This window comes from Pipistrellus hanaki, assembly GCF_964339955.1.
Source record: "Pipistrellus hanaki genome assembly, chromosome: 1".
Lineage (NCBI taxonomy): Eukaryota > Metazoa > Chordata > Mammalia > Chiroptera > Vespertilionidae > Pipistrellus > Pipistrellus hanaki.
Genome location: NC_140503.1, coordinates 183,665,096 through 183,689,896, shown reverse-complemented (window position 1 = coordinate 183,689,896; position 24,801 = coordinate 183,665,096). Strand labels below are relative to the sequence as shown.

Below are 24,801 nucleotides of genomic sequence, written 5' to 3'. Positions count from 1 at the left end.
TCATTAAAATAGATGTCAACATTAAACTTAAAAGATAATTTTACATTAACAAAATACTCTTTTTACTTATTTTATTTCTATTTTTATAGATTGAGTTTCTACTTAAGATTTTGTTTCATTAATGTTTTCCTCAAAGGAAATTATTTGAAAACCACCATTAAGCCAAATTTCTCAACCTTGGCGCTACTGACATTTTGAAACAGATAATTCTTTACTGTTGGGGGATTTCCTGGTCATTGCAGGATGTTATGTAGAATCCCTGGCCTCCACCAACTAGATGCAAGTATCAGGCCTCCACTACCAGCCTGACAATCAAAAATGTTTACAGATGTCGTCAAATGTCCCTTGTGGGGGAAAATTATCCACTGGCTAAGTTATAGGGTCATAGGACTTGACACACGTTAGTAATCTATATATATAAAAATCTCATGGCCCTAACGCCGTAATGACCAAAGACCTGGGTGGGGCTGTGAGCACAGTGGGGCCATGCGATTTCATGTGCTGGGATTCTGGTTTACAGATAATTTTCATGATCCTTTTACTCATAAGAAGCTGTTAAACAAAGACTATAGTAGGGTAGATATATATTTTCTAAAATATTTTTAAAATATTGTGTTGTCTCATTAGGGTGTTTTAAAATACTTGTAGACCATAAAAACAAGCTTGTGAAATTGTATTTTCAGATTAGGGCCTTTTGTAACAGTGTTTTTAAGAAGAAGGTTCCTGTTAGGTTAACACACATGATCAAAACAATAAGTCACCTTGGCAGCCTCAAAAAATAGGAATGAAGAGTGCTTTGTCAAATTTAGATACTCTGTTAGTGGGAGCATAAATTGGCACAACCTCTACCAAGGGCAATGTAACAAAACTTACAATGCATATACCTTTTTCCAACCAACCTCTTTCCATTTAGTAGGGTATACCAGTATATTCAACACATCTTCATTTGTAAAACTAAAAGACATGCCCTAACCAGTTTGGCTCAGTGGATAGAGCGTTGGCCTGCAAACTGAAAGGTCCCAGGTTCGATTCCGGTCAAGGGCATGTACCTTGGTTGCGGGCATATCCCCAGTGGGGTGTGCAGGAGGTGGCTGATCTATGTTTCTTTCCAATTGATGTTCTAGCTCTCTATCCCTCTCTCTTTCTCTCTGTGAAGAATCAATAAAATATATTTAAAACAAAACAAAGCAAAATTAAAAGACAGGAAACAGTGTAAATGTCCATCAAAAGATGACTGGGAATATAAAGTATGGTATTCCCATACAACTGAACATATCTCAGTAAAAATTTTAAGACAGCTTATTATTTACTGATATAAAACCAATTCCAAAGTGCATTGTTAATGAAAACAAGAAAGCTTTAGAGCACGTAGACAGCTGTCTAAGAAGTTGTCTTATAAGAAGAAGATATAACTGTGCTCCTATTTGTACATGGAATATTCATGGAAAATTTCCAATGTTATGGTTCCTGGGAATTAAAATAGCAAGGAAACGTTCTATTATTAAATTTGAATATTTTGAATTTTTTACATTATGATCACACATTACTTTAGTGAGAGAAGAGCTTGCAATTTTTTAAAAAACAAAAAGCACTTTTTCAATTCCATAGTAATATGCAATGTTTTTAAGAGTGGATAGCCTAGAAATTTCAGTTACTCTCAGATTCCATAACCCAGGCAAGTGAAAATGGAGGGATAATGGAAACCCAGGTGAGATATCTAGAGTCAGGGTTTTTGGGTTTGAATAAAAACATAAGCTCAACTGGAGTTGGTGACTATGTGGTATGAACACTCATCCTAAAGTAGTGTTTCTTTCCTAGTTACATTGAGTATAGGTGGACCAAGGTCTCAGAGATGAATCTGACAAATCTCTCTAATAGTGGGTAGTGTTAGGCACTGAAAGTTATGGAGGACATATTTTGTTGTTGTTGTTTTATTATTAGGTTGTAGCAGATGATGGTAGGCTTTGAAGCATAATGTAGATGACCTATTCATAGGCAGGACTTGCTGAAGATACTGGCAGAGACATTGCCAGGATGTTTTAGGAAGGGCCCTGGGATAAAAATAGCTAGAATAATGACCAGCATTTGTGGAGCACTCCTCTCTCTGCCATTCATCCTATGTAGTAGGTGTTATGATGGATAAGGGGACTGAGGCTCATAGAGCTCAATTAAATAGCCCAGGCTCACAAGACTAGTTAGCAGCAAACACAGACTCAAATTCAATCTGCCTGCCTTCAAAAAATTTAACCACAAAATTTTTATGCCCACTGGTAACATGATTCAGGGCTGGGAAGCCTGGAAACGGAAGCCATCATCCTTATGATGCTATCTTTCTCTCTCTCATCTTGACAGAATCACAACCACAGCTGCATGTATGATGGATCTACGAAGATATCCTCTGGATGAACAAAACTGCACTCTGGAGATTGAAAGTTGTGAGTTACTTGGACGGGGGAATGGAAAGGGAGGTGCTTGCTCGACCCAGTTACATTCCACCTCGTGTTGAAGAGGTGACAGGGTATTTTCAGCTATACTATGCTGCCAACGTTTTAAGGGTTTCCAACAATAGTGACATTCCCCCTTATATTGGTGGCTTCAAGTTCATTTCAATGCAATTAAACTTTTGAACCATGAAGAAAAGTCTACTTAGTTTAGCAGGACAATTGACAAACTCATGCTATCTCCTTTTCAGAGTGGAGTTTCTCCCAAGGTGTTCTAACACCCAAACTGCATTAACAAGGGGGTGGGGGGGGGGATATTTTAGTTTGTGAAGACTTTAAGAGATTTTACAAACTCTTAAAGTTTGTAAAACTTTAAACTTAAAGTTTGTAAATTGTTGTGTTTTAGAAAAACACTATGGTAGGGTCTTGTGCACTTTTGTCTTTCTTCATAGGAAGAACAAACCTTCATGATGCTGGTGCATTGGGCCAAAGACTTGCTATGTTTCAGGTCTAGTGACTGATTTTGGTTTATCTTCGTGGGCTGTTTTCATTGATTGCTTTCTTAACAATTTGAGTATTTTAGTCACTGAAACAATGTTACTGACTTTGTATCATTGTTTCATAGCCATCAACAAGCAGGCATTTAAGTCCATTTATTGTGAATACCAGGCCTAGGCCATTTCCTGGTTTTAAGGGACACAGAAAGGTGCAGTAGTAAATTCAGAGTGTTACAATGCCACTTACTGTAATGTGAGAAATAGACAAGATAATTACTTAAATCATCTAAAATTCTTCGCAGATCTAAACATCAAAAGAGTAAAAGAAAATGGGAAAAATTCAGGTGACCTCATAGTATTATTAAAGAATACCAGTAAATATAGTATTGTACTCCTAATTATCTGATTATTAATGAACTAGAGGCCCAATGCATGAAATTTATGCACTTGGAGGGGGGCAGGGGGTTCTCTCAGTCTGGCCTGTGCCCTCTAGCAGTCTGGGAGTCCTCGGGGTAGTATGTCTGACTGACAGCTTAGTAGTCAGACATCCTTAGCTCTGTCATGGAGGTGGGAGAGGCTCCCACCGCCACTGCTGTGCTTACCAGCCATGAGCCTGGCTTCTGGTTGAGCAGCGCTCATCCTGTGGGAGCGCACTGACCACCAGGGGGCAGTTTCTGCATTGAGCGGGATCAGGCCAAGCCGACTTTCCGACATCCCCTGAGGGATTGCAAGAGGGTACAGGCAGGCTGAGGGATCCAGTGATGCAAGATCAGGGCCTGGGAGGGATGCAGGAGTTTGGTGAGCCAGAGAGGGACTGTGGGAGGGCTCCAGGGCATCTTTGGCCTGTCTTGCTCAGTCCCAATTGGCTAGACCCCAGCAACAAGCTAACCTACCAGTTAGAGCATCTGCCCCCTGGTGGTCAGTGCACATCATAGTGAGCAGTTGGGCAGCCTTAGCATGTCATTAGCATATTACACTTTGATTGGTTGAACAGACAACTGGACAACGGGACACATCATATTAAGTTTTTATTAGTATATAGGATTACATTAATTTTCTACTTTTACTGAATATAAACATAGAAATAGATAAACATACTTATGTAGATATAGATATAGATTCAGACATAGATGGCGATATACTACCAATAAAACTAGAATGAATAAGAAAATCCATGAGCTATTCTTTAAGAAATATTCTAATTTTTTAAATGCATTATATAAGTAAGCTGGTTGATAGCTGTTTCTATGTGATTCTGAAGACTTTGGATTTAAATGACAACCAAATTCAAAAGGTAGAAATGAAATATGAAGACAATCATTTTTAATGGCCAGTAATAGTTCATAAATAAGGCAGAACGTAAGCTATGCAAGTGAACCACCAGCTTTTGGAACTGTCATGGAAAGAGGTCATCATGGGCTGCTTCATATGGATTGCCTTTTACCCTTGGCATCTCTTCCATGGATTGTGATCTTTTACCTTTACTTTTCTGGAAAGTAGTAGGATACATCCTCTCAAAATTCAAGGACCTTATGGTTTATTTACATCAGTCACCTAAAGAAGTAGTGAATTTGAAAAGTCCTTGAATTCACTATTCTGTGTTGCAAATTATCAAGTGCTAAAATTATCAGGATTTATTATCTCCTGAAATGCATTTTTATTTTATAATACATATTGAATTTTTCTATTATTATAAGTTACTATAGGCCCAGTGCACAAAATTCATGCATGGGGTGGGGGGCGAGGGGGTATCCCTCAGCCCAGCCTACACCGTCTCCAATCTAGGACATCCCTCTCACAATCTAGGACTACTGACTCCCAACTGCTCACCTGCCTGCCTTCCTGATTGCCCCTAACTGCTTCTGCCTGCCAGCCTGATCACCCACTAACCACTCCCATGCCAGCCTGATTGATGTCTAACTGCTCCCCTGCCAGCCCGTTTGCCCCCAACTTCCCTCCTCTGCTGGCCTGGTCACCCCTAACTGCCCTCTCCTGCAGGGTTCATCACCTTCAACTACCCTCCCTTGCAGGCCTGGTCCCTCTCAACTGCCCTTCTTTGCAGGCCTGGTTCCTCCCAACTATTCTCCCCTGATGACCATCTTGTGGTGGACATTTTGTGACCACATAGGGGCAGGATCTTTTACCACATGGGACAGCCATATTGTGTGTTGGTGTGTTGGTCAATCTGTATATTACTCTTTTATTATATAGGCTATGGACCTGCTGCATGGGTGAAGGCAAGCTGGTTTGCCCTGAAGGGTATCCCAGATAAGGGTGGGAGTTCCCTTGGGGCATGGAGTGGCCTGGGGGAGGGGCCTGTGGTGGTTTGCAGACCAGCCATGCCCCCCAGCGACCCAAGCAGAAGCCCTGGAATCTGGGATATATTTACTTTCTACAATTGAAACTTTGTAGCCCGGAGTGGAGCCAAGCCCCCTGCTTGCTTCATGGCGGCAGCCATTTCTGTTTGGATTTGTTTACCTTCTATGATTGAAACTTTGTAGCCTTGAGTGGAGGCTTAGGCTGGCTAGGGCAGGCAGAAAGCTTGGCTTCTTCCATTGCCAGAGAAACCCAAGCCTACCTCCTCTGTGGCTGCAGCCATCTTGGTTGGGGTTAATTTGCATACTCGCTCTGATTGACTTGTGGGTGTGGCTTGTGGAGCAGAGTGATGGTTAATTTGCATATTACTCTTTTATTGGGTAGGAGAAGATTTTTCTTTAAGTAGGTAATTAACTTTATTCATATTTAGGAAGTAGATGACTTTGAGGTCCATCTATTATATCATATAATGACCAAAACAAAACTATAGATGAGGAAGAAATAAAATATAAGTTTCATGTGGCAGGGATGGGAGAAGCACAAACAGCTAGATACTCCAAAATAATTATAAAATATGGTGTCAGGCAACAGGTGGTGACTCAGGCATATGGAGTCATGAGGAAATTCAGTAATATGCCATCAGCTGTCTGGACAGATGGATGAGGCAGGTCACTGGAACCCTCAAGTCAGCTAATAGGTAGAATTGCAGACAGATGGTGGCCATCATTCAAGTGACCCAACAGCAGGTCACAGAACTCTAGTCCCTACAGATATTTACCTAAAGCAAAGCAGAGACTGGAGTCTGTAAGAATCTGTGTAATGAGGAGTTTATAAAGACAGGAATTTGAGAGAAAGGGTTGGGGGGGGAGGAGAAATCACAGAACTGCCTTGTATTTGCCAGACCAAAGCTAGGTATTAGTATAACAGTAACATAAATATTTCTACCAACTTTTGAGAGATAATGTATCTGAAGCTCAGAAAGTGAAATAACTTACCCAAGCCAAGGACAGTGGTGAAGTGGGGCTTTAAAACAAGGTACTCTTACTGTCATAGAATCCTGCAATCAACAGCTGAGCAAGGGAGCTGAACATCAACAATCAGAGGGGCAGCACCTGTTGGAGCCACTCGCAGCTAGGTTGAGGATGCTGAGTCAACCAAAGATTGGTCTGTATTTCCTAAAATTATCCCTAATGCAGGTTAAGAGAGAGCCCAGAAGCTGAGGCAGAGCTGGCTTCTAGGTCAAAGGTCAAATGATTGCAACTGCAAGAGAGGGTAGTCTATGGATGCAGAAAGCCAGATAGTCCTTGATTCCATTCATGTTAATTAAAAAACAAACAAACAAACAGAAAACACATAAAGGCCTCAAATGACAACATTGTTTAGCTTTAATATTTTAGTTAAAATGTATCCCTTCTTAACAATAGATAAATCAACGTAAAGAGATCTTAAGTATTAAAATAAATAATTCCAAGCAACGAAGTTACATATGACAACACTATGGAGTTCAAAATGAGCTTTGCTTGTTTCCTGCCTAAGAACATAATCAATATGTTGTTAAGTACTAATAAATACAGAATCTGTTATTCATTGTTTTTTAACTCTTCATGAAGAAACATGTGTTGCTTTATTTGCTGAAATAGCCTTCCCTGAATATATGAAGCCTATAACTGAACTTTAAAGTGATTAAAAATGAGAGGCTGTCATGTATATTGGGAAATATGAATGATAAAGTAGACATTCCAGCAAAGTAAAGTTGAACCGTTTATACTTTTGTGAACAATAGAGTAGAAACGTTACCTACTGTACAAAATGCACTAGTTTTCCATCACAATTCTCTTCCATCACAATCCCAAGGATGGGGCAATGTTTCTCTTGGTTAGGTCTTTTGAGGAAAAAATTAAAGATGTTTTTGCTTTTTCAAAATGTCATCTAATCAAATAAAATTGGAAAGGTTATAAAGCCTTGTTAAATAGAAATTTTAGTTGAACTTGGAGCAGGTCAATAGCTTTCTAGCCCTGAGATGCTATAAAAACAGTTAATGGCACATAGAAAAATTGATCAAGAAATTTAGTACTAAGAAGATTTGGAATTTGAAATCAATATAGCTACCATGTAAAGGTTTGATAGCCACGAGCTGCATGTAGATATAGAATGACTTGGGATAACGATCATGGAGGATTCAGGTGCCTTTTCCAATTCTCTGCAGCAACAATGGAGGCAGATATCGACCCTGATCTCATCCTCTCAGTACAAGATCGTGTCACTTGTCACTATACCCCAAAGCAGTAGAAGCCATTTCAGGCCTGAAATCTCTCAGTGGGCTCACCCATCTTGTTCTAAACTTCCTTGTACCTTCACCAATTCTAAGCTAGCCCTAGGTATTTCAGAGGAAGAGGTGCTCCTACTTCTTTTATTATAGCCTGACCTTGGCCTCTGTGCTCAGGATTCCATTTGTCTTCCTCCTCTGAGAATTTTTTTTTTTCAGGTTCACACATAATCTACCTCCTGATCACTTAGATCCTCAATCTCACCCTCTGGCTGGCCCTTTATTCAGAGCCCAAAAACAAGTTCAAACTCTTCTCACTATCAAACACTTCTACTCTCCCCCTACAGCTCCCCTTAATCTTTTCATAATTACTTTCCTTTCCTTCAAGCTACTTGGAATAATGGTCTGTATCTGTTGTCCAGTGCCTCAACTTCCTCTCAGCCCACTGTAATTTGGAACAAGTCTACCCATCTCTCACCTCCACTGATACTGTTCTCAGAAAGATCACCTCTCCTTACCTACCATCTTTATTCCCACTGTCCCCAAAAATATACCTCCAGCTCAGTTATACTCTAAGCCCCAGACGAGGTACATAGCACTCTTCTTGACATGTCTATTTTTATGTCTCAAAGGCATCTTAGTTTGCTCAAAAGTTAACTATCATTTTCCCTCCCAAATGAGTTTTATTCCCAGTCTCCTTAATCTCAGTATCCAGTCAGAATCCTTGCACTAATTGTTGACATCTCCCTTATACTCCTCCATTCTAATCTATTGTCAAATACCATTCGTTCTACCTGCAAGATAGAATGAATGGCTGAATTGCTTTTATCCGTTATGGTTATTTTGCCTTTTCTCGTCTCATCCTTCAGTTCTCCCCTAAAATGACATCTCCAATAAGAGGCCTTTGAGAATCCAATCTAAATTATGTACCCGAGTTATTATCTCCAAATTCTGTTAGCTTCCCATGTAGCATTTATATGTTTGTATGTTTATTTTTTCTTCCTTCTGTGGATTATAATAAAACCTATTTTTAAAAGGATCATTACTTTGCTCACAAGAATAATTACAACTTAGGGTAGTATTTAATAATAAATTTTTTGGAGTGAATTTATGCTAAATTTCTTAGCTCCGAACTTCTCAAGTCTTTTAAGTCTAAGAGATAGATGTCTGGTTTTCATGTTCTCAGATAAGATTTAAGGCATGGGTTCTTTTACTTGTCATAAAATAGGCTTTCATTTGTATAATTTTATATTTGCACTTCAAGATTATCTCAGAGCTCAAGATTATAAATGTGTCAACTAAGAGCCAGATATGGAAATATTTAGGAATTTTGATGTGCTGGTAAATTTGATAAATCCCTATGAATTTTTGTTTTATTTTTAAAAAAATATATCTTTATTGTTGAAAGTATTACAGATGTCCCCTTTCCTCCCTCCCTCTCCCCACTGACCCACTCTGCCCTACTCCTGCCCCCACCCCAGGCCTTCACCACACTAATTTTTGTTTCATTTGACCCATTGACTGTCTATATTCCTTCTACCTGAACCACAACCAATTTATTGAACAAAGATACCATTTAGTGATACCTGGTTATTTTTATATTTATAGCTTGTTTTCAAAACATGATTTGGAAACTTTTAACTTAGGCATTGTCTTAATGTGTTCAATTTAGTGAATCACCCACTCAATCTATCTTTTAGTTGCAGGATATTGTCATTGTGTTGATTTTAATGTTTTCATGTTCACAAAAAATAAAAAATAAAATAGTAATAAAAAAATGTGTCTTAACTATGGAAAATTTTCTGTGAAAAATGTGATTTTCGCAGTTGAAATGCTGAGTTCTATTTATAATAATGTGTTACATTAACACTTGGAAATAAAATCAAAATAAGTGTATTGTCTAGATATGAGGCAGGAGTAGTTCTACAAATGTCTGTCCTTATAAAGCCACATGTGGAGAACTGTGTCCAGTTCTTAATACTGCATTAAAGTAATTTTCTTTAGAGGAAGAGACCAAGCTATCTTGGGGGAAAATTTATGGAGGAATAATAGCCATTGCTGAATGCTTTAAATGCTAACACATAAAAGAAAAATCTTAGGTTTGGTGCTGGCCAGTGTATTAGGATTTTCCAGAGAAACATAAACAGTAGGATTGGGGGAGGGGAGAGAGAGGGAGGGAGAGAGAGAGAGAGTTTATAAAGAATTTTCTCATGTAATTATACAGGCTGATAAATCCCAAATCTGCACAGTAAGTTGGCAAACTAGAGGGATGACAGTGCAGGTCTAGTTTGAAGGCCAGGGGGCTTGAGATCCAGGAAGGACCCATGTTTCCATTTGAGTCTGAAGCAGGAAAAAGCTGATTTGTCACAATTCAAAGAAAGGCAGGCAGGAGGAATTCTCTCTTACTCTGAAGGTCAGTCTTTCTGTTTTATTCAAGCCTTCAACTAACTGGATGAGGCCTGCCCACATTAGGGAGGGCAATCTACTTTACTCCGTCTACTGTCTTATTAGTTAAAGGTTAATCCCTTCCAAAAGCACCCTCCCAGGAGCAGGAAGAAGGTTGGAACCAATATGGAGGCACTTTTTGGCTCACTCGAATTGATACATGAAAGCAGTCCACTCAATACTGGATTTGAACCCGTTCAATTCAATTTAGTTCAACTAGCATTTCTCACCTGATAACTACATGTTCTCTGTATGCTAAGTGCTAGTGTCACAGCAGCAGCTGAGCGGGCAGGTGGGCAGAAGTTACAGGAAGGTAGATGTTGAATTTAAGAAAAATACTTTCCAATGAACCAAGATACACATTCATGAAATCAGTCCCTTTTTAAGATAGACTTCCCTTCTCAGAAACACTTCAACTATTTGGAAATGGCCACCGACCAGCATGAATGTAGAAGAAATTCCTCATTGAGATGCCAGTTCATTATATAACCTTAAAGATCTCTTTCAGCCCCAAAATCTGAAACTCTGGGAGCTTATTCAATTTAGTTTGCATTGCCAGTTAGTTACTTTATGTGCTTGCCTAAAATAATGGTTCTAAAGTAATCCTGGTTTATAAAGGATATTATAATATAGCAAAGATGTTACGAATACATGAACATATAAATACTCACAAGAAAATATGAAATATAGGACAATTACCAGCAAAACCTTTGAATCATTCTTACTTTATTGCTGCCTGCCAAATCATTAATTCTGATCTGAAGTAATTTAAAAATAGCATCTACAACATGCCGCACACTTTCTATTCATGGATGCTAAACACCAAAAATAACAGAAGCAAATTGAACCTTATGAATGATTCATGGCTTTCCTTGCTTTATGTCCCCATTGTCAAGGGAATTAGCAGCATTGGATATCTCCTTAAATAAATTTGATTTTCCCATATTCAGTAGAATACTTAATGAAAACGAGTATTTCACATTTATGTTTATAGAAATGTTAATGAATTTTAACGCCTGTAGCTTTTTTGATGAGCAGATGAGTGGGTGTAGGGAAGGAGGAAATATTTTCTGAATTAATTTATTTCTTTTTCTAGAGTGCTTCTTTGAAACTGTAAAAAAACACTCTTTCTGAAAAATCTCTGATCTTTTTAAGTTATAAAATAAAAGCCAGTGAAGGAATGGAGTTCCTTTTATGAAAATTAGTTTTGCAATCAACTTGACTATAAAGTTAGCCTCATAGCTGTTCACTTGAGCCCTATGACAGTTTAAGTTTGTTTTCCATGCCTGGGTAAGTGGCTGTCTAGATAATGAGGATATCTCAGATTTATACTTTTGGATTTCTGAAATTTCTTCTCTCCATGGTTCTCTGATGAATGGCCATTTTGCTGCTAACTTCTTAAGGGGAAGTCAAAGCAAAGCTATTGCTTTACATAAAGGTTTTAATATTAACCAAACAGGTAAAGAGACATTTTATAATGGAATTTTAATCTTCAAGAACTAGACACTCTTGTTAAACTGAAGGCTTTGGTTCACTGGGGGGTCAAAACTTGATAATAATGACAGCTAATATTTATTGACTATATAGTATTAATAGAGGCCCACTGCACAAAAGCCATGCACTGGGGGACTGCCTCTTTTGCAGTTCCTGGCCCCTTACTCCTTACCGCCTGTCTGATCCTTACCGCTTAGTCCACTGCTCCTTACCGCTGCCCTGGAGTGGGGAGAGTGCTGGCTGAGCAGCACTCCCCCTGTGGGAGCACATTAACCACCAGGAGGCAGCTACTGTGTTGATCATCTGCCTCCTGGTGGTGAGTGTGCATCATAGGGACTGGTTGTTCTGGTCATTCTGCCATAATGGTCTCTTAGGCTTTTATTATATAGATGGGCCAGACACTTAACAAGGATTTCCCATTGAATCTTCCCCAAAACTCTATTTTACATAGGAAATCAAAGCACCAACATAGTAGTAATTTCTTCAAGTCACAAAACTAGTGGTCCAAATGGGATTTGAACTCAAGCAATCTGACTTGAAAGTCTAAAATTTAGCCCATGTAGGAAACCCTATTAAGAAAACTTCTCCATAGTGTCTTCATAATACTCTTCTCTCCATCTTTCCCACTGTGTGTGTGTTGGGTCGTTATGAAAAGATCTCACCTGAGAACAAAGCAAGTTTTAATTGGTCCTTCTCTCAATTCAGTTTCTACATGAGCATTTACTTTCTGACATTCTTGCCAATTTAACTGAACTTTGATATAATTTAAGGATAATCATTATTTTACCAGGTCACTTCTACCTGCAACAGATCACACAATGGTCAGAAATCCTTTCTCTTCTAGATGTTTACACATACTACTTCCCACATGATTTTAGGATTATGCTAGGCCTGACTGCCTAGAGTGGTGCTATAGTTTCAAAAAACATTCATTTCTCTTAATTTTATTGCATAGACATCTATAATCTTGGAAATGGACATATTCTCATGTGGGGTCTTGTCTTTGATTTTTCTGTGAACCACATTCAGAAAGGAACCATGTGTTAGTTTTCATTTAGGTATCATTTTCAACATTTAAATTTCATTATTCTTCTCTTCCAGATCAAATATTTTTAAAGGGAGCTTTTATAAAATATTGATACCATGATCCCAACCTGGACCAAAAAGAGAATTTGTGGAAGGTGCCCTTGAAAGCTATCATGCTTTGAATTCTTGCTCCTCTCTTTTTCTGATAGACCCAGTTCTCTAAATGGGAAACAGAATGGAAACAGAAATAAGAGAAGAAAGTACAGCAGAGAACAGAAAATAGCATGATTTTCAAAGAAAGAAATCACTGAAATGATCAAAGGAGAACATTTAAACTACTCTTTCTTTTATCCTTCCTGACAGAAGGCTCCATTTTTTTTTCTTTCTATTTAAAAGTGCGTGCCTTGAAATAACTAGGTAGACCAGTAGACTCTGCTTTTCATTGGCACTGAGTGCTTCAACCAGATATTTAAATCCATGTAATAATTGTTCAAGTTGTTATAAGACACAACTCTATTTTAAAAGCCCCAATATGAATACCATGTATTAATAGAAATGCAATTAATGAAACATTAATTTGTATAATGATACTGTCTGTGGTAAATGGAGTTTTCCACTTTAGAGAAAGAGGACATCAAATGCTTTTAGTAACATTCTCTCTATATCATGTTAAATAAAGAAAATGGCTAGTTAAAATTTACATTTGGATGAGTGCATAGCAACAGGCTTTCCAGGACTAGTTTAATCAAGCTGAAATTAAGCACAGTTTATTTGTTTCACCCATAAAAAAATAACATAGTCATAATTTCTATAATCACTCTTATCTCCCCACACTCTGTCCCATAAACATGGACTAGACTTATTTGATTGTGGAAAAGGGCATATTTGTTACAGAGATCTCATTCAATATCTGCACTGATTCTAAGCAGATTGTATTCGTAGTACTTAGGTTCTGTAGGTCTGCAATTCAGACAAAAAATGTCACTGAATAGAGCCGAAGGCTTGCCTGCTCTTACCTTAGAAACTGCCAGCGTAGAAACCCATCACTTGTCTGATGTGCTCCCTGTGGTGCTTGTCAAATGTTCATGTTCTTAAAGGGATCTTATGAAAATGCATTCTGGTTTAATGAGCTGGGGCTAGGGCCTGAGAATAGGCATTTCTAATGTGTTACCTGACAATACCTATGCCATTCATGAACCACACTGAGTAGTAAGACTCTGGGGTAAGTAAAAGACAGAAAAGAAAAAAAGTCTGTCTCACCTATGCTCCTCAATCTACCCAGCCAGTTCACTTCCAACTGAGATTTAAATAATTAGCTAAAAGCCTTCATCTCACTGGTTGCAGGAGTTTGGAGTTTTAAATTACCTGAGGCAGAAAAGTCATTTTCAGGTTATCTGAAAGACTCCAAAAACACTGGAATTTGAAAAGCTTTAGATTTTATAAAATACCTCGGTGTGTAACTTCTGTGCCTTGCCATTTTCTATGTGGAAGATTCCACATGCAGTATGTCATTAGTACTCTGAAGTCCACATTAAAGATAATACTTGGGTGAATATATGTGGAAAGGATTTAATTTTAATAAAGAAAAAAATAGTGGTACTTGATTCTGTCCATTAATGAGAGGTTTTTAGTGGAGGGGGCATGTTGCTCCACCTCAGCTAGCTACCTATCTGGGATTTAATGAGTCATTCATTCGGAAGAACGCAAGTTTCCCAGACTTTATCTATTTTGATGTGAATCTTCCTGAATAGAGAATTCTAAAAACCATTTATTATTTTTAATGATTCAGGATTATGAGCATTATTCATCTAAGCAAAGGCAGATGTGAGGCATGTACATTCTGATCCCCATGGTGACCTTAAGACCTGCCTTTTTGTGGGTGTTTGTCTAGAAGGATCGATGAAGGCTCCTATCTACATAAACAATGTGTCAACCAAAAAATGCCCATCTCTAGTCAATTAGGCATACTTAGAACTCAAGTCAGAGGTGTGTTCCTGGCATAGTTTTCATTTTAAGTAATCTAATATCTTCTTTAAGGACCAGTGTTAGCTCTATCATAAATCGTTAGCTTCAAAGTCTCAGCCATTGTCCAGATCCTCAGAGTTCACCTTCTCATTACCTTCTTCATTCTGACTGCCATGGTGAGGGCTCACCAGTCACCTGCCCTCATTCAGTATCCATTCCTGAGTTATAAGGGTTTGCTACATATCATACCCCTTCTTACTGTTCCTGCTATTATTTTATCTCTTCCTCTTTAAAGCTGTACATAGTACCTATGCTAAAACAGTACCTTGTTCTTTTAGAAGGAAGATATCTTACATAATTGTCATCTGCTATTAGATTGGAAATATCAAGACGTATCTTCCCCAAGAAATGAGAAATGATACTCTTCCTATTGTCCTCTGTATTATTTACTTCAGACCTTTTATCTAGTAACCTAATCAGAAGGTCAATTCTGATTTGCTGGATTTCCAGTTTCCTGGCCAGTTTAATAAAAATGAATTTTCTTCCTCTGTTGCATGAAAAAACGTATCCTTCTGCTATTGTGACTTCTGATCATAGTTACTCTTCTTCCAATTTTACTTTGAGGAGAATTTCATTCATAAAAAATATTAAAAATTCTATTTTTGTTCCATTTGGGGCTGAATAATAATAGTAATAATAATAATAATAGTGATGGTGATGGTGATGGTAATAATAAGTATAGAATTGCTAGGATGTTAGTAGCAATGCTGAGCCAAACCATGCTGAGATAGGATGTCTCAGATACTATGTTCATTATCAAAATTTAGACCATGGAAAAGCTTATTTATCCAGGGCAGGGGGACCTCACCTGGTTAAAGGTGAGCTATATGTTGAATATTTATGGAGGTATGAATGCATGCAGAAAGTTCAACACATGACAAAGATGGCACAGAACACCAGCTCTGAGTCATATATCAACTCAACAGAACTCACATGGAAAACATATTTTTGTGGTAAGTTTTTTTCTCAGACATAGTCAAGATCTAATTTTGTACGTAAGGTGAAATGGATGAAATGAACATTTCAGGAAAAGAGATCAAATAATTGAAATCTGGTGTATAGAAAAAATAATCTATATGCATATTGCATTCACAAAGAATTAGGTCAGGAGCATGTAGGTAGACAGAAGCTAAAAGGAGTTAACCTTGGATTGGTAGATGACAGCAGTTAAGATGACATGAGACTCAAAGTTAGAAGTTTTTAGAAAGAAGGGAGAGAATAGTCTAGAAGGAACAGTGAGAGGCACAGAGACACTTAATGCAGTTCCCAGGTCCAATACCAGGGATTCAGGAGGAAAAGCAGCCAGTATTTTGAGAGGGCTGTTGGCTAAGGTGTGTTGTGAGGGAGAGCCAGGTTTTGGTGAGAACATGTGGTGAGGATGAGGAGGTTGAGGATAGAGAGGATTTTGTTTCTCCCGGACTGTGCATTTCATTGGGCATAGGGGGTGGAGGGATCATAGAGGGATGGGAGATGGGAACAGAATAGACATATAGATCCTTATGAGATCTCATCATAACATGTAAAGTGCCTGGTACTATGTTTAGCACATTTTAACTACTCAATAAATTGTGGTCACAACTATCATCAGTGTAAAGCAATCAATCTGATGTCTGTTCCCCCAAATTCTAATCTGTTCCAACTTCTGCATGTTATAAGTGCTGCTTTTCTCCATTTTGTTGCACTTGTTATCAATCTGACTGTACCCACTGTTGCTGTCAATGTCCTCATCACTCTCCCCTCTTCATTTCTAACTATGTTCTCCCATCTCTCTTGGCTTTTACCTAAAAGCCAAGCTTTCTGTACATCGCCAAGCAATGAAAGCCCTCTTCTCCCCTGCTCTTGAGCTGACTGATGACAGAGTGCCAGGAACAACTACTTGTCTCACTCTTCTTGGCTCTTTTTATCTATTTCTAGGTTTCTAGAAGTTTCTGATCCTTTCATCATATACAGGTGTTTATTGTGAAGATACCATTTCAGATACCATCAGAACTTCTAATCTGACAAGATGACTATATCATAGTTCCCCAAGGCTAAATTCCTAACGTAGCATTTTTACAAAAGATTATTATTAACTAGATCATTGACCAGTAGCTACAGATATTTTATCTTAGCATTAAAGTCCAATGCGCTTTCTTATCAGGATCACAGAGCAGTGCCTCAATTCCTCTGAGGTTAACTTGGGATCACTTGAAGAGATTGTGGGCACATCTTTCTCCCTATCATTGGCAGCTTAAATGCAGCTACTGGTTTCAGCATATTCCTGTGCATCTCATTGTTAAGCAGACTACTTTTCAACATTCTTTTGTGCGTTGGATGAAGCACTGTGCAGATGATTGCTCAACTTGCTTTATGGACAAGGATGTGATGCGACAAAGAATTTGATCCATTGTTTCTCTAGCTAATTCCCTGGAAGGAAATATTTATTATTTGTTGCATTTGAAGAACTGTGGCTCCTACACAACTATAGATAAAACCTCCATTTCCTTAAGGTGGAAAATGTGGGTGAAGCTTTCATCTTTAGGATATTCTTAAAAATATATCCTCTTTGTAGATTTAACGGTTCAGTTTGTAGCTAAGGGTTTGGGGAATCAAGCAGAATGAAGAAAAAAAAACCTCTTGGATAGTAATTCAGAGACTCATACTTTATTCATTTACCCACAGAGTTTCTGGAGTCCTTATCATGTATTATGAACTGTTCTAGGAAAAACAAAGCTCCTGCCAAGATATACCTCACAAGCTATTTTAGGGGAATAGAAACTAATCAAAACAAATATTATGCAGAAGCATCCCATGCTGTGGCAGGTGTACAGAAGAAAAGAAAACCTGGGTAGAAGAGTGGAGAGGTGTGTGTTGTGTGTGAGTCTGTGCAGACTTATATGCACACTGTTTTGATGGGAAAATTATGAAAATCCAATAATGTTAATAGTGCTCAAGGAAAGATATGCTAGAGCAAGCACATCAAACTCAAATGCTAACATGGGTCAAATAAATGGGTCAGGCGTCCCACAGGCTGAGAGTTTGACATGCTTGCGCTCGAGTGTGTCTACATTTCACGAGCTTGAGCACCAGGCACTGAGGTGTAGAAAGATCTGTTCAATGCCACCAGGACACTCAGCAATTCTGAACCACTGGCTCTTGTCTTCTTCCCTTGCTCTAGTCTGTAGCCCCATCTTGGCTTAGTCCACTGAATTTAAAAGGTCTTCTTTTTTTTTTTTCCTTTTTAAAATTATATTTATTTTTTAATTATAGTTGACATTCAATATTATATTATTTCAAGTATACAGCCTAGTGTTTAGACATTTACAAATATTACAAAGAGATTTCTCTGATAAGTTCCCACCTGGCACTATACATAGTTATTATACTACTAAAGGCCCAGTACACAAAATTCATTCATGGAGGGGGTCCCCTCAGCCCATCCTGCACCGTCTCCAATCCAACTTGCAATCGGACATCCCTCTCACAATCCGAGACCGCTGGCTCCTAACTGCTCACCTGCCTGCCTGCCTGATCGCCCCTAACTCTCCCGCTGCCAGCCTGGTTGCCACACGCATCCTTCTGCCAATGGTCTTAGGCTCTACAGCAGCAGTTCTCAACCTGTGGGTTCTATCCCACAGGTTGAGAACTACTAGCACAGTTGCCTAAGACAATCAGAAAACACAGATATTTACATTATGATTCATAAAAGTATAAAAATTACAGTTATGAAGTAGTAACAAAAATATTATGGTTGGGGGTCACCACAACATGAGAAACTATATTAAAGGGTCATGGTATTAGAAAGGTTGAGAACCACTGTTCTAGAGTCATTCACTAATTTGAGGAACATCAAAAGTCTAAGATTGCTTCAGCATCTTAATGACCAACTTTGAAAAATCATTTAGTTTTGTCAGAAAAGCAATCCAAGATACCCACTGAGACATCAAATGTCATTTCTTGATTCACAGCCATACTCTCAGGAAATTATCACAATAGTCCATAACATTTGTATAACACTTTGTACTTATTAAAAGGTATTCTCTAACATTGTTTTGTTTGACCCTCACAAAACATCTTTCAGATATGGGCAAATAATTTTTCTGTATTCATTAATAAAAATTAAGGACAGCCCTAACCAGGTGGCTCAGTTGGAGCATTGTCTCCTACACCAAAAAGTCGTGGGTTCAATTCCCAGTCAGGGCACATTGCCCGGGTTGCAGGAAGCAGCCAATCAATAATTTTCTTTCATTATTGATGTCTTTATCTTTCTCTCTCTCTCTCTCTCTCTCTCTCTCTCTCTCTCTCTCTCTCTCTCTCTCTCTCTCTCTCCCCTTCCTCTCTGAAATCAATAAAAAAATATATAAAAATAATAAATAAAAATCAATGAACATATCCTTGAGTGAGCATTAAAAAGCACACACTAAGAACACAGTAAAGGAAAATAAATGATATATTTAATTATTGACCAAGTTGGACTTGAAAGTAGGCCTTATCTATCATCTTAGGGTCCTTCTACAGCATCTCACTGTCTCTTTTGTATTAAAAGAACTAGAGTCAGTACTTGCTATATATGAAAATTATAGAATTTAAAAAGACCTAGCCTTCTAAATCATTTTTATTGCCCACTTGTTATTATTCTTCCAGCTATGTTCTGAACTGAGGTGTCTAAAATTGTCCTCTTCTTTGTTTAATGAAAAATAAATGAGCAAATCTCCCTTTGACAGAGCCCTTCCTTTCATGAACACCCTCTGCAATAAATAGGCCACCTGGACACATTCTTATCTATAAGTAGTTTATGAAGTTAGATCTGTTTTGAAATATCTGTGTCTGGCAAAAATCCTTTTAGGGAACACAGGCAGTTGAGACAGATCTTAGAACAAGAGAAGATACTGGGGTTTATTTAAGCCAGTTCTCTCATATAGAGATGAGGAGAATGAAATCCTGTGAAGCTCAATGATACTGTTAAAGTCTCACAGCCAGTTATTTAGGAGCATATTTGTGTGCAGAAATCTGGTTTAAATGTTCAGTGAGTTACTATACTACGAGGATGTGTGTGGGGGAGTAGGGAGAATATAAGAAAATTTTAAGACTATTCTCTGGCTTAACATCAAATTGTGGAGACATTAAGCAATGAAAGCAGAACACAAGGCCAGAAATAATTGCTAAATAATGGTCCAGAATCTATAACTGCTGTAATTCACAGAAGAAATATATCAAGAATTTATTTTTAGTCTTTATCTCATTATACAAAAGATGTGAGGCACTTTACAAAAAATACTTTCAATGCAAAACGAATAAAGTAAGCAGATGTGGTGACCAGGGCAAAGGAAAACTATGGGCAAAAATAATAATAAAGTCAAATAGGGGTTATTTCTTTTAACTGAACTATACAGTAAAAGAAATGGGCCCCAGATTTATCAGTAAGTTTTTAAATGGCAAATGCAAAGTAAGCACAATCAGTTTATAGGATTCAGATTTTTCATAAGACAAAACCAAATTTACACTATTATTCCTCCAACAAGGTATTCAAAAAGAGAACTCTGATGTTTCTCTAGTTCTTTCTTATACAATCCATCAGTGTGGTCCATTGGCATAATACCAAAGTACAATTCAGTAGAGCAATTCTATTTAATCTAAAATGATGTCGCTGAAAGATCCAGCAGCCTTGTGGTCTGGCTCAATTCAAAGGCATCCTTCAGGCTATGGAGAGAAATGGATCAATTACTTGTCCTCAAGTATTTCTCCCAAACATTATTTATGGCAATGTGGAAAGTAAGGAGCTCAACATTGTGATATCTGGCAAGTGCCTATGATGTACATGATGTACAAGCTGTCATGCTGGTTAATGGCAGCTCCACAAGCTTGGAGAATCAACAAGCAGAGATAAGTATTATTAAGGGCATCTGTAAAAATGTAGGAGCCTAAATGTCACATTTAATACCTTTGTTCAAAGCTAAATAAGGTCAAAATCACACCGCCCAACATTAAAAAGGTGGGAGGGGGGGACTATTCTGGGTCAAGAGTAAAACAGACCTGAGATCAGGGGTTAGAGAATTTAGGAATGGTTTAGACAGAGATGGAGCTTAAACTTGGGCAGACAGAGAGACTAGGAAGAAATCACATGAACACATGGTGGGGAGGATGCAGATAGGAGACAAGTAGATTTGTCACCAAAATTTGTGTATTTAAAATATAGCGATAAAGGAGCAAATTTAAACAGAAAACCTAATCCAATTTAAACAGAAAGTTTGATCCTTTTGTGGAAATATTTCCAGTAAAAAGTTCTTTAATTTAATATGACACCACCGGTTTGGTAGGATTTCCAGCCAATGAATGCAGTAAGTGGATTTGTTTTGATGACCTTTGCTAATTTGTTGAATGCCGTGTAAATCCCCTGTAGATTTTCTAACAGCTCCAAAGCTAAAAATAGTGACCTCACTGAAGATTCCGTCAGCTGTTCTGATTGAGAGAATGGCTGACAATACATGATGGACTCTGGTTCCATAATGAGGCTCAGAAATTAGTAGCCTGGTATGTCTCATGTATACTAGACAATGATGTCTATGCTTACCAGAGTGCATTCATAGGCACAGAGGGAGTAATAAGGACTATCTTTTTATAAATAAAAGTTTTATTACATTATATCTAATTGTAGGCTAACTATGTGCCAGATATCATGCTTTGCATGCAGTACATGATTCATATCATCCTCACAACCCCTCCATGAAGGAAGAACTGTCAGTAGGTGTAGTAATAAAGGCTCAGAAACTTTAAGTAACTTGCTCAACGTTACAAAATGATTAATGCCAAGGACTTTGAATCCAGGTCTTTCTAACTCAAAAGCGAGTGATTTTTTTTAAACCTCTGACTCTGCATAATATAGATTCTCAGCTTTTTGGAGCTGTTGCTTTATATTACTAAAGCACTATAAAGAAAAGCAATTCCTAGGAGAATAATCATGGAATATCAAGGATAACTGAGGACCTATGGGATCATTAGCCCAATCCTCTAATTCTGGATATGAGATACCAAACGTGAACAGCCCAGAGGCCTGCAGCCAGTTAATGGAGAATCAGGCCATCCGGTTCTCAGTACTGTGTTCCACACTGCTTCTCTACTGTCTTCTCTGGGGCTGGTCAACACTTGTAGAGTATGAGAATAAAAATGGAACCTGGGTATATAGAAGGGAACCTAAATCCTTTACCATATTCATTCAGTGCCACCATGGTATTATATGGTTAGAGTACTAGAAGCTGGGTTTCTACAATGTTAAATATCTTGAGTCCAAGAGAATGTTAAAGGGTGATTGTTTATCATTTGAAGGGGAAAATTCAACATGCATATAGAGTCGTATGTAACTTGGTTGAAATCAAACATTGATCTGTTTTCGCCCACCATCCCCTGGAGTTCAGCAATCACCATTAGCATTTCATGATTGTATTTAAATTTTTTTTTTTGAAATCTCTTGTGTCTGTAGAGTATCTCTAGCCTATTACTGCCTCTAGCATTCTAATGCATGAACCCCTGAGTCTATATAGTATCTCTCAGTGCATGGTCATTTAAAGACACTATTATAATTTACATCTGATCTTACCATAATAGTGATTTGTTCCCTTCCCTGAACAATGAAATATCCTCTCTTGAAACATAGGTAGTTTCTAGAAATGGCATCCTCTAATCAGAGATGTTTGGTAAACGATGTAATTCTTTCAGTAATCCATTCTGTAGTCTGGGTGGTGCCTGACACCATGCTAGCTGACAGTGGTGAGCCAAAGTGAAGAGGTCCCTGTCCTCCCTCATGGAGTTCCCAGGCAGGGGAAGGAGACAGTAATTTATCGGAGACTCATACCAATAAAGATAAACATTGAAAAAAAAGTAATAAAATTTGTATAAGTTTGAATTTTAAAATAATGAATTTAATTAAACCTCTTGGTTTTGTAAAAAACAAAACAAAAAAAAACAGTAAACATTTAATAGCGCTATTAAAGGATAAATTATGCTATTGTGCAACTCAAGGGTAAATTAAGGAGATTTTTTTTTCTTTTTTTTTAATAAATTTTTATTGTTCATATTATTACAAGTGTTCCCTTCCCCCCCTTCCCACCCCACCCTCTGCCCTTTCCCCACTCCCCATTGTCCTCATCCATAGGTGCACAGTTTATGTTCAGTCTCTTCCCACATTCCCCTCTCCCCTTTTCCCCAAGAATCATTAGTTCACTCCCCTTCCATACCTCTGATTCTATTATATTCAACAGTTAATAGTGTTCATTAGATTTTTTTTTTAATTTCCTTGGTTTTTAGATTCACTTGTTGATAGTTACGTATTTGTTGTTCATAATTTTTATCTTTATTTACTTTCTCTTCTGAAAGAACCCCCTTCAGCAATTCATATAATTCTGGTTTGGTGGTGATGAACTCCAAATTAAGGAGATTTTGAATTCATGGAGGTCAAGAGAGTGTTCTTGAGAATGTGTCCATTTTTTAAAGATCTAAAGAATGAGTAAAGAGTTAATTAGGCAAAGAAAGAGAAAATGAACATTTCAGGAAGAGAGAACATTAAATATAAATCTGTGGCAAGAGGAATCTTGGCAAACGTGAGGTTGTAGCAGCAAGAGAAAAAAGCAGACCATGGTGTGGGTTGAAGCTGGAGAGGCAGGGGGTAGGATCTTGTGAGAGTTGTGTGTGCTTTGTAATTTATCTTTATTGTTGAAGTATGACAGATGCCCCTCCACTTTTTTTTATCCTAAGAACGATGGATCACTGAAGATTTTCTAGCTGAAGGAAGGAGGGGGGTCACGTGATAAGATTTGTGTTTGAACATTCTATAGCTGCAGAGTTGAGAATTAATTAATGCAGGTGGAGAAGGCAAATAAACCATTTCATCAAAAATATCAGAGTAGACCAGGGTGAGAGGATGCTAGCTTAAACCAGTATAAAAATGGCAAGAAATAGGTGGAACCAAGGGGGAGTTAGAAGGTAAAAACAGATGGGTGAAGGATTCAATATGAATGATAAAGATATAGGAATGAAGGGTGACCTCTACTATTTCCAAGGGTTTTTTTGTTTTGTTTTGTTTTGTTTTGTTTGTTTTTTGTATTAGTGGATGAATAAGGATGCCATTTGCCAAAAAACGGAAAGAAAGGGATGTTTAAGATTCTGGATGGGGACCTAGACAAGTTTAATTTTGGACTTCTTGATGTTTGATACAGGTATGGAGCACAGAGAGAGGTCTGCCCTGAAAATACAAATTTCCGAATTATCTGAATATTTTTATGATAATTATAGCTATAGGGATAGGTGATTTTTCCTGAATAGGTGATGCAAAGTAAGGAATGAAGAGGGTTTAGGAGTTCTGAGAAACTCCAATATTTCATGATTAGGTAAAATAAGATGAGAATGGACAGGAGACAAGGAAGGAATGGGAAGAAAATCATGGAGTGTGGCATTGCAGAGGCCAAGGAAAGAAAATAAAGTAAACCTAGGTCCAAGTATCCATGTATCTATCTTTGTCTCATTGGGAAAATTACACATCTTTCTAGTCAAACGCAAAATGGAATAAAGGAAAGAGCATGGAGTTTGAATTCCAGCTCTGATACTAATTCTCACACCTTAAGCCTCAGTCTTTTGATACATTTCTTTTTTTTTTTTTCAATCCTCACCTGATGATATTTTTTCCATTGATTTTTAGAGAAAGTGGGAGGGAGGAGAGAGACAGAGAGAAACATTGATGTAAGAGAGATTGGTGGCTTCCTGCACACACTCTGACTGGGTCAGGGATCAAGCCTGTAACCGAGGTTACAGGCACTTGACTAGAATCGAACCTGAGACCCTTCAGTCCAAGGGCCAATTCTCTAATCACTGAGTAAAACAGACCAGGGCTGTGATATATTTCTCTCATCAAAATTACAATGTCGGAATATGTTTACACGCACACCTTACTGTTCTCTCACATGTAGTGGTCTTTGTTTCTGTTAGTCCTTTATCAGCTTTAAAAATATTTTCTGACTTTGTATTCATGAAAGTGCTAAGGATGGAATATTATAATCTGTATTTTCCAATATATTTTAGCAATATACTTTTGTTTATTTATTCATAAGAAGCTCACTGGCAAAGTGACTGCAATCAGCTAAATTAATACTTGAAAAAATGTGTTAATTAACATCAGTTATTATTTTCTCATAATTTAAAATATTTCCCACCGTAGCTGGTTTGGCTCAGTGGATAGAGTGTCAGCCTTCAGATTGAAGGGGTCTGGGTTTGATTCTGATTAAGGGTACATGTCTGGGTTGCAGGATGGATCACCAGTAGGGGG

General features: G+C 37.9%; 1 protein-coding gene across 1 annotated transcript in view; it reads left to right on the top strand.

The window, feature by feature from the left end:
* Window positions 1–24,801, top strand: part of GABRB1 (gamma-aminobutyric acid type A receptor subunit beta1) — a 362,332-nt gene that overhangs the window by 270,182 nt on the left and 67,349 nt on the right. The window contains exon 5 of the mRNA XM_084901040.1: window positions 2,353–2,435. Coding sequence (XP_084757166.1) covers window positions 2,353–2,435 — 83 coding nt within the window. The remainder of the gene's footprint in view (window positions 1–2,352; window positions 2,436–24,801) is intronic.